This window comes from Dromiciops gliroides, chromosome 6, assembly GCF_019393635.1.
Source record: "Dromiciops gliroides isolate mDroGli1 chromosome 6, mDroGli1.pri, whole genome shotgun sequence".
In the NCBI taxonomy this organism is placed as follows: Eukaryota; Metazoa; Chordata; class Mammalia; order Microbiotheria; family Microbiotheriidae; genus Dromiciops; species Dromiciops gliroides.
The window spans coordinates 78,385,584-78,396,406 of record NC_057866.1 but is presented as its reverse complement, the minus strand read 5'-3'; the positions used below and the strand labels follow the sequence as shown (position 1 = coordinate 78,396,406).

The 10,823-nt window shown below is 38.9% G+C and overlaps 1 protein-coding gene across 7 annotated transcripts in view; it reads right to left on the bottom strand.

Moving 5' to 3' along the window:
* Positions 1-1,535: 1,535 nt before the first annotated feature.
* LDB2 (LIM domain binding 2) overlaps positions 1,536-10,823 on the bottom strand; it is a 406,968-nt gene continuing 397,680 nt past the window's right edge. Inside the window, exons 7-9 of one of the 7 annotated variants that reach the window (XM_043973550.1) lie at positions 9,512-9,663; positions 6,783-6,925; positions 2,723-2,854 (exon numbers count right to left, since the gene is read on the bottom strand). In XM_043973550.1, coding sequence (XP_043829485.1) covers positions 6,821-6,925; positions 9,512-9,663 — 257 coding nt within the window. In that variant the 3' untranslated portion in view covers positions 2,723-2,854; positions 6,783-6,820. Of the gene's footprint in view, positions 2,855-6,782; positions 6,926-9,511; positions 9,664-10,823 lie in introns of all 7 variants that reach the window. The other 6 variants (XM_043973552.1, XM_043973551.1, XM_043973548.1 and 3 more) reach the window with 6 other exon arrangements.

The window sequence follows — 10,823 nt, the reverse complement described above, 5'->3', positions numbered from 1 at the left end:
AGGCAGGTTCTTCTGCAATTGCATAATGATTAAGTGAATGATAGGAGGTACAGGGCATCTGCCAAGGATGCTAACATCAGAACCATGTAATCTGTTGTTCTGTTTTTTCAAATCTATATGTATGTTTATGTGTGGGTATTTATATAATTCATCTATCTAATCTATTTCATTCTGCTTATACTTTTGTATCTAATTTTCATGATAACACTGGGCAATACAATGTAGTAGAGTCTTGACAAAAAGTCTCTTTAACTGTATGGGTGATTTTAGGAATTCTGAGAATTTATAGAGAAACTCACTGGGGAAAGTATTAAAGAAGGGGTTCTTAACCTTTTTGGTGTCATGGACCTCTTTGGAAGTTTGTTGAATCCTGTAAAGTACTTCTCAGTGTTTTTTTAAATAATAGAGATTAGTGAGAACAAATTTGTATTTTCCCCATCAAAATTCATGCTCTTCCTAAAATCTATCAATGAACTCCTTGGGGGTCTACAGACCTAGGTTAAGAACCCCTGCATTAAAGGAATGTCTTGCCTGGAGGATGCTAAGATGCAGGGAAGTAAAGTAAGTTGTGCAAGGTTATATGAGAGGGTCAATTTGGATGATTCCCCTCTCCCTTCCTCCCCTACCCCGCCATTGTTTAAGAGAACTATTTAGAGAGAAACTAGCTTCTGAACAAAAGTAGGGAGTGCTCACTCAAGGGCAAAACACTACTTCCACCCAGATTTGAATTCTAAAAACAGTAAGAACAATGACCATTGCCTTTGAAACAGTGAAGACATCAAAAGCTTACAATGGGAAAAAAAGTGAGAAACATGATTAGAAAAAAAAAATATTCCATGTGCAAATCTCGTCACATTTCAAATCTCACTATGTGGATTTCTTATGGTAGAAGTGAAGGTTGGCAAAAAGACTCATATGTGGGGCAGCTAGGTGGCACAGTGGATAAAGCACCGGCCCTGGATTCAGGAGTACCTGAGTTCAAATCTGGCCTCAGACACTTGACACTTACTAGCTCTGTGACCCTGGGCAAGTCACTTAACCCTCATTGACCAGCAAAACAAAACAAAACTAAACACATAAAACAAAACAAAACAAACAAAAAAAGACTCATATGTGCTGCTACGTGTGCTTGGTATAAAGGAAAGAACAGTGGTCTTGTAGTCAAAAGACCCTCATTCTAGCTCTGATTCTACCCTTAGTCCGCAGTGCAATTTCTGGCAATCCACTTCACCTGCCTAGGCCTTAGTTTATTAAATGAAGGGGCTTACCTAGGGGAAGTTGAATGGTATAGTGGAAAAAACACTGGATTTGGAGTTAGAGCTGGCTCTGCTTCTTGCTACTTGTGAACTTTAGCAGGACATTTAATCCCTATGGGCCTGTTTTCTTCAACTATAAAATGAAAGTGTTGGACTAGAGAGTGGTGAAGGTTCCTTCCACAAAATGATTCTATGGATAAGTCCCACAGGTCACTTCCATTTTAACATTCTATAATTCTGTTCTGATCTCTAATTTGTTTTATTGCAGACATTACAAAAGGTCAAAGCACATTGCTTTTTGTTGTTAACACAATTTATTATTGGCACACTTATTGGCAAAGCATACATAAAATACCATTGTATTATAACACACTGAATCACTGTGTCTTTACATGTGTAGCTGAACATATTAATATGTAAATGAAAAAAATTAGTTCTCTTATAAAGTTTCACATAAATACACTGGGATCCAAAAAAAGAAAAAGACAAAAAAACATTGGAGGGCTTTACAAAAATATTATACAAGAAATATACTATGAAAGGAAATAAAGCCAACTCAGATACCATAAAAACACAAAAGTTTCCAATCTTATTAAACGGCCCACAAAAATCAATGGATTACATGGCTTGAAAATATTTGGATCAACAGCAATTTTACAAAGCATAAACTCTCATAGGACTGGGTGTCTTTCTCCACATAAAAATATTTCTCATGTCTTTGATGAAAAAAAAATGACATTTCTTGTTTCAGTACTTTTATAAATGACTGAAGGACTAATGATTGGCATGAGTGATGATAGAAACTAAAACTGCTGGATCCTTTCAAGGGTTAACCAATGAGAGAAGACGTAACAAAAGAACAAAAGTTACATTGCAATTACTTCCCAAAAGCTGATTTTTTTTTTCTTTCTGAAACAAGAAACTTTTAGGTGCAAGTCAAAAAGCAGAAAATATTTTACAATATTAAAAAGTCATCCATCATTAGGTTGAGCATAATTAATGAGATCCTGAGCACTGAGGACTTCTTAACAATATGGCCTTCATCTGATATGAGAAAAAGAAATTTAACAAAAAACATATTGTTAAAAATTTGCCATGAGGTGCTAGATCACTTTCAATAATTTGAATCGAGGTCAGTGCCAGTATCAGTATCATATGTGAAGGCCTCCAAGAAATGTACACTGGAAGCATGTTCAGAATCAATCCTCTCAATTAAAAAACAAACAAACAGAGAGCTGCAGTTTAGAAATAGATATCTGTGTGGAAAGTTTTCCCACCCCATCCCACCCCGGTTTCCTAAGTAAATGCTCTGAAAGAGTAATTACAAGCCACCAGCATACATAACAGTGGATTAGTGGCAGGTTAGCTTATTGGGAAGCCTGTGGTGTAGGGTTTTCCGATTTGGTCTCTTGGTTTGCAGGTGGCTTGCTGCTCCATGGGCTGTTGTTCCCCAAGGCTGGTGAATTGTTGAAGTCTTCTTCATCATCCATGCCATTTGCTGCATCATACTGTGTGTTTTCTAATCTGGTGATAAGCCTTTCGTCTTCATCCCCAAATTCTCCTCCCATCAAAGTCGGCTCTCCTACCACCATCACATCCTGTGAACAGCATCCAACATTATTACAGGGGAACCTTGAGAGAAGGAGACAGCTTAAAACAAGCATGGGGAGGGAATTGAGTCTAACAACAAATTTAGTGACATGCACAAGATCAGATATACCTAGTGGGCCCATAATACAACACTGGATTTTTTATGTGAAATAAACACTGTCTCCTGATATGAAGCAACCAGAATGGATTATATCTTCATTAGAATCTGACACCCAACAACAGGCACTGTGAGTAGTCTGCAAAAGTTTTTAAAGAGGATTTTTCAACCAACCAATATAAAAAAATCCTTTGAAACTTGCTCTCCTTGGGGAATTTTCCAAAGCCTATTTAATCTTCTGCTAGGTGTTTTAAATATCTATAACATCCAATACTATCATTCAGGAGCTGAGGAATGCTTTGTAAACTAACAGCGTATGAAGACGTAAATAAGTTGCCAATCTATAATATTCACGGGACTTATATGGAATAGTTCTTCCTCCATCCCAGGGATGCCATGCATTTTTATTGAAGACAGCCTCTCTTCTCCCTAGCCATCCAGGCCCTTTGATGCAACCAATATACTTGACATTCTGCTACTTAATTATGGTAATTAATTTAGGTAAAGTTTTCGATAAAAACAATGTTCACACTGATTTGACAATTTGCATAGCTAATTAAGTCATTAGCAAAAACCTGCTGATTGCCAACAAGCCCTGAATTTACCATCTGTTATTTCATGGTGCCTGTCACCTATCCCCACATAGGCAACCCTGCCACCAATCTGTGCAGTAAGAGGACCAATCTGTCCAGCTGGTACCATAATAGGAAGATGAAGAGTGCTAATTATAATTACATTGATGAAGCTAGTAGTCATCAAAAACTGAAGCATGCAAGAGGGAAAGAATCCATCTAATCACTCCTTTAAGTACAAATTGTCCTTCCATGCAAATAAGAGAACCACCTCCTGGAGTACAATGCATCTTGGCGCTACTGCAGAAGATATACCAAGATGGGCAAGAACCTAGCTAGACCAAAGCCCCCCTCCCTTTTACAAGGGGAAATATGTTGGGTGCCTGTGCTTCTATATGCATGAGAAAGGGCACATGTGGGACATCTGTATCCTTTCTTGTAGTTATGTTAGGAGACAAGGTTTGGGCAGTAGAACCCTTAAAAGCAGAATGACTCTAGGCATCTGGGCTACCGACAATGGCGACCAGTGATTCTCTATCTACCAAGGTCAGGACAAGAGGAACTTGCCTGCAAGCCATAGCAGTCAGAATTCCCTAATATTAAATATTTTGAAATAATAGATCTGGATTTCTGACTGAGGCAGATGACTCTCCTCTCTAGGAAATTCTTAAAAGGAGAAGAGCTCTTTTCTTTTTGGGATGGTTTAAATGGAATATTGCCTAAACCAGGCAGGGAGATAAACTAGATAAACTAGAACCTCTTGGAATCCTTATCTCTCCTCTGATTCCATGATTGAATACATTCTTTGAAATACCACTAAGCAGTCATTTTCAGAGCTTCTCTCTTCCAACTTTGAGCTAGAACATATGTGATTAATATCTTGGTTTTTTATTTTTTAAGAGAAAAATTAAAATCTTGCAGTAGATGCTTTACCCCCTTTTCGTAATGAAATTTATTTTTATTGAATTCCGTAAGCAACCCCACAAGTTTCCATATTGCTAAAAAAGCAATTTATTAACATATTTACTTTGCCTCATTATACTGCTTAGCAAAAGCTGATAGGTAAGAGTTCATGTAATAGCTTAAACTTGGAATATTTGGGGAATTAGAGAAAAAATGAATGGATTTTGAAAATATGGTCCCTAACTGGATACAGTTCTTGGAAATTGATTAAAAACAAGCTAACATACCAAAAAACTACCTTCTACCAGGGTCCCTAATAAGCACATGGAGTATATGCTTGGTAAGCATGGTAATAGTGGTGTGAGTACCTCAGAATTTGATCTAATGTTGACATGCACTTCAGAGTAAATATTTATTTTGCAAATATGAGCCAGAACTGAGATTGCTTTGACAGAGACCCTTGGGGGCTGTTTGGGCAGCAAATTAGACAAGAGTCTGCCCAACCTAAGACAGCAGCAGGAAAAAAAACCCCAACCCTAAACCAATGCAATTTCAGGCTGCATTTGGCAACATGAGACCACTGATGTGAAAGATGAAAGTTTTTCATTTAGTTTGGGTGCTGCTGTATGATACTATGTTTGGTCATGGGTGTTTAGTATGGAAAAAAGTCAACAAAGTGTAGGAAATTCAGAGAAAGACATTATGACTAGGAGCAAAGATAAGTATACAAAATATGGATGGTTTGGCCAGAGGATGATGATTGATAACTTTTATATTGTGACATACTCAGATCCCTTTGAAGCTTTTGTATGTATGGAATGGAAATATCTGAATGGAAACATTAAGGTACTATATAAGTGATTGTTATTACTTTTACTACTATAATTTCATTATTAATTGGATTATAGATTTTATAACCATCCACCATTGTACCTGAATTAATAAATTGAAGGGAGAGATCTTGAGGGTTGGGGGCTAAAGAGGTAAGAATGATCAGGAAATCAGGGATGAAATTAGGAAAAAGCAGGCAAATTAGGGAGGAGATTCTCAAAAATAGACTATGTTCTATCTCAAAGCAACGGTTGTTCAAGAAAGGTGATACAGAGATGTTTGAATCACTTCAAACTGGGAAAACAAGCTAAGAGAATACACATGGAATAAGCTGGGGTTAGTGACTGGTATGTAAGATGCCCCAAATGAAAACTAATGAAGGCTGTGAAAGTGTTAATAATACTAAAATGCACAAAGACACCACATTTATTTTACTTCGTATATAAAATTCCCTCCTGTAAATAACTGTGTATTCCTGTGTGTTTGCACATCATGTGTGCATATCTACCTGTATCATTGATATCTACATCCATACCTATATCATTTCTATATCTATGCCTGATCTATCATTTCCATCTCTATCTCTATCTCCCAGAATTACATTTCTAGGCACATATACTTCCACTCAATTCTGATGCCTTCTCTCTCTATGTCATAAAGATTACCCTGAGCTTCCAATGACTATACCAGTAAAGCATAAACTCAGGCAGGTCTTACTGAACTAGAGGAGCCTCGGGCCGCTGCAATTTCTGTGCTCTGAGGACCACTAGCCAAATCTGAAGAGGCTCATCCCCAGAAGTTCGGTTACCAGTCACATCAAATCACAAAGACTATTTGCTTAGAGATTACTCTCTGCATTGGTGAACTCGTGGATCCTCAAAACATTGTAAAGATTTTATGTACACATATAAACTGAGTTTTTTGGGGTTTCTATGTATATGCCCCCCCTCAAAAAACAGAACCATATCATTGGTATAGAGAACTTTCAATGAGAAAATTTCCTCTACCAATGTAGGTTACAGTTCTTCTATAACTTAGTCTTTAACTGAGTTCCCTGGGGTTGGAAGAGTTTAAGCCACTTGCCCAAGATCCCACAGCCAGGACAGGTCAGGGGCAGAATACAAACTTGGATCTTCCACTGTCCTACACTGCTCTACATGTACCCTTATGTAATCTATATATGTAGTGGTTCTGTGTAAAGAATAAACCCTATTGTTAATCTCTTTACTTATCCGTTTCTACAATGTAAGTTTGAATACATTGGGGGTGTGTATCACCTTAACCCTGTTGTTTTTTTTTTAAACCACACGATTACCAATAGGGTATAGGCTTGACATTTCAACTTTCTTCCATTTAGTGTAAAAGGCAATAATAATCCCTCTGGGTAAAAACACATATCCCCTCACGTCCCCAAAGCATGGCCCTCTGCTCCTCTGCTGGAGTGCTGAAGGTACCACCAAATTAACTCCCATTTAATCTCTTCTCACTAATCCCCGAGCAATGGCCACCAACCTCTGAGGAGGACTGGAAGTGACTCCTCTAAGAGCCCCTCAATGCTTCTCCTTAAATTGGACAGAAGGGGTCACTGCGGTTGAATGACACAGGGCTCCATCCCTCCCAGGGTTGAGGCTGCAGTTCTGGAGTGCTCCTAGCTCCTGCTCATGGAGTAAGAAGCAGAATCCGAGTATTAAACCCTAGCCTTTCACTGGGGAGCGCACATTGCTACCGTGAGACCGCGGGTCTGCTCCGAGTAGCACATTCTTGAGTATTTTTTTCTTTCTATCTTGAAAAAAACAAGTATGGTCATTATTTTGTGGTCAAGGAAAAAAAAAAACAAACATTGTAAGGGAGTGGCTGGTGATGGCCCTTTCTGTAATTGTCATGGGTTAATTTTTTATGGTGAAGCACTGTGATAGGTTCAGTTAGAAGATGTAGTCAGCCTAAGCTGTCCAATTTGTACCGCCTAAAAGCTGGGTCAGCTGAAATGTGCAGTGAAATCTGCACAGAAAGACTGCTTCACAGACTTCTGTGGCCATCTGAAATTTCTGCTCGCCTAATTTTTTTTTTTTTTTTTGGCGGGGCACTGAGGGTTAAGTGACTTGCCCAGGGTCACACAGCTAGTAAGTGTCAAGTGTCTGAGGCCGGATTTGAATTCAGTTCATCCTGAATCCAGGGCCGGTGCTTTATCCACTGTGACACCTAGCTGCCCTTCACCTAAAATTTATCCACGTTTTCTGGGCTCATGCTAATCTAACTTGAAAATCGGTAAATACACTCTAACACCTAACACTGTGAGAAAACAGTGTGGTGGAGTGGGAAGAGACCTGGAGACGGAGGCCTGTTGGTTCTATTCCTTACTAGCACTGTGACCTTGGCTAAGTCTTTTTTCTTTCGTGTGTTGCCATTTTGTCATCTGTCCAATGGCAAAGGGGTGGGGTTAAAATAATCCTAAAGCTTCATTTCAAAATTCTCTGATTACAGGAACAGGCATAGTTTATGTCAACTTACAAATACTTGAGGCCTCATCCATTTTTGAAGTCATGTTCAAAACGGAGGTTTTAGGAATATTTCATATACACACTTTTTTTTTCTGGTCAAACAAAAAGCCCACCTCTTTTGCCTTGGAAGGGCAAATCTGCAGGTATAATTTTGGTCTAGTGAAAGTGCGTTGTCATCCCTTTTATTTTAGTAAGGGCTGATGGGTATGGAGACTACTCTAGTACAAGGACACGAAGACGTTGCTTGGGAATTGGTTTTTAGAAATCTTTGCCCTGCAAGAGTCAAGGGAAGTAAAATAGCACTTTCTCCACTTGTCAGGCCATTTATTCCATGGCCAATGCTATGTATCGGGTGGCTCGGAGTAGAAAGAGCATCTTTTTCCTGCAAAACAGGGCAAGAGGCCCAAAGGGACAGTAGGAGCTTCCCATCTGAATACAGAGAAAGCTGGAGTGGTAGTGACAGAGCTAGCAATAGGGAAAGGAAGCTGAGAAGAAGGAAAGTCAGAACTAGAAAGAGAATATCTAGGAGGGAGTAGAAAATCTTTGATTTAAAAAAAAAAACACCAATTTCTGCACTGGTCAGCCCATCACTAGTTGAGAGGGAGATGGAAAAGGATCAGGACACCAATGGAGAAGGTAACACACACAAGAGAAAATAACTGAAATCCAAGGAGCTTAATCACAGAGAAGGACGAGATCAGAAGACGTGATGGATAGAGGTTATCCACCAGGCACCAAGAGAGACCCTAGTGACAGAGTAAAACATTTGGTAAAGGGGTGATGTAAAAACAGAAGGAAAGATGAAGTCCATAAGGAACTGGGGGAAAGATGAACATAATAAGGGGGCAGAAGAGAATATCAGGTTCAGGAAGGAATAAATGTTAAAAATATCAGGGAAAGAAACTAGTCAGGATAGATGAGGAGTATACAACAAAGGGCAGAGTTTTGGAAGAAAGAGCAAGAAATATGAAGAAGAATGAAGTAATTCCAGACCACGTTAGGCTACTTCTAGCTAACCTAGTCCTTTGGCATAAGAAGTCATTGACCTCCAAGAAGCCCCCTTCCAAACCAGTGGCTTTTTTCTTTGTCAGGGTCCCAGAAAGGAAACAGAAGGCCAACACAACTGAAAATAGGTGTGACCACATTCTCCTGCCTCGGTCTGAAAGCTCACCCTTTAAAAAGGGGGGAGAGGGGAGTAAAAAATCAGCACATGCCATTCCCAAACACCCATATTGCCCTTTTTTTTTCCTGGCAAGTTTTACTGTGTTACCTTTTTCTTTTTCTTTCAAGTTTATGATCTGAGTCTTTAAAAAAGAGAGTTCCCCCTCCCCTCCCCTTTCATGCATGGGCTCAGCTACAAGATGGCATCAGATAGCTGAAAGCTAGTGGCTCCTATGCCTCAGGGCCCTCACTTCTTTTTGTGGGCAGAGGCCTGTAAACTTCCATCAGCATGCTGCTATTGCTAAATGATAACCTATTTAGACCCTAAATGAAAGCTCACCTGCTTTTGAATTAGACAGTTCTTTAATTCAAATCTCCTTGCCACTCAGATTTGTAATATTCATGCCTCATTTCTAGTTTACCAGCAAGAATATCCAAAGCAGATTTTCCCTCGACAAGACCCTCCCTGACACTCCTCCCTCTCCCAGTTTATTTACTTCTAAAATGGGCTTTAACTTTTTATCTTCTGTAGGAAGGTAGGACAGACAGAGACTTCAGGCCTAAAATGAAGGCGAGACTTACAGGTACCTGACTTGACAAGCTCAGGTTAGCAGCAGGCGTTTTTTTCTTGCTGCTGGTGCTGTTGGCATTGTTCCCAGCGCTACTGTTGGAAGTGCTACTTGTGGAGTTTTTCCTTTTTCTCCGTTTGGTGGTTGGCTGCCTCGTGGGTTCTGCTGCAATATGGGACAGGGGAGAAGAATCAGTTCTGAACACAATGCATGATAAGCTCCACAGGAAGTACTCCAGCCCCACCCCTGCTAAAAGAGCCGAGCCTAGAATCAGTGGTTAGCGTCCTATTTGTCAGGGAGAGACATCTTATGGAATTTCAAAGTTAGAGAACTGAAGAGTAGGCCACGCATTCATTTTTTAGAAGATCTTGAACTTAAGAAACTTTTAGGTTGGATTGCATACATCAATGTGTTCCACAGTGTTGCCTACTGGAAATGTGTGATATTGTAGCTCAACTCTGTTAGGTGTCGTGAATACTTAAATCAAGTATTCTTAACATGGGAGCTTGGTATAGATTTCAGAGAGTCTGTGAAATTAGATGGAAAAACAAATAAAAAACCTTATATCTATTCCCACTAACTTTTAGCTAAAATTTAGTGTTTCTTTCAATTATTATTTTTAAAATTATTTTTAGGATCCTTAGCCTTTACTTGAATGCCAAAAAAGTATATGATACCTCCCTCCCCCTCCAAAAGCTAAGAACCTCTGACAAACTAAAGTACTGAGAGGAAATATCTGATTTTGGCAGCTCTGAAGGCAAAGTGCAGAGGTTACCAAGGATAAATTTGTAAGTTTAGGAATGTGACAGCACTCTATGGATTACTGAAAATTCTCTTCATGGAGGCCTGTTACCCTATTATCAAACACAGTGTAACCTAATAATGTTTAAGATCATTTATTAGTTGTATAGTCATAGGCAAATCTTCAAATCTCTATGAGCCTCAGTTTTTTCATTTTTAAGATGGGAACAATAATACTGTTAGGACTTACCTCATGGGATTGTTGTGAAGCTCAAATAAAATCATGTATGTAAAGCACTTTGAGAAGTTTAAAACTCTACATATATGCTGGTTATTATCATGAGTATGATCATCCCTTCTCTGAAGAAAGTTTTAACTTAGTTTATTGAAAAGTTTTTTTTTTATTATTTCTTTTACTTTTGGATGAGAACTCAGTTGATTTTATAATGGAAGCCATTGGGGTAATGAGATTTTCCCATACAGAAATAAACCTTACATCCACTTATGAGGACATGTCTATTCTTTAAAGGAAAGGGTCTTGTTTATTTTCTAACCCCATTTCAACTTGTATAATTTTGAACAAA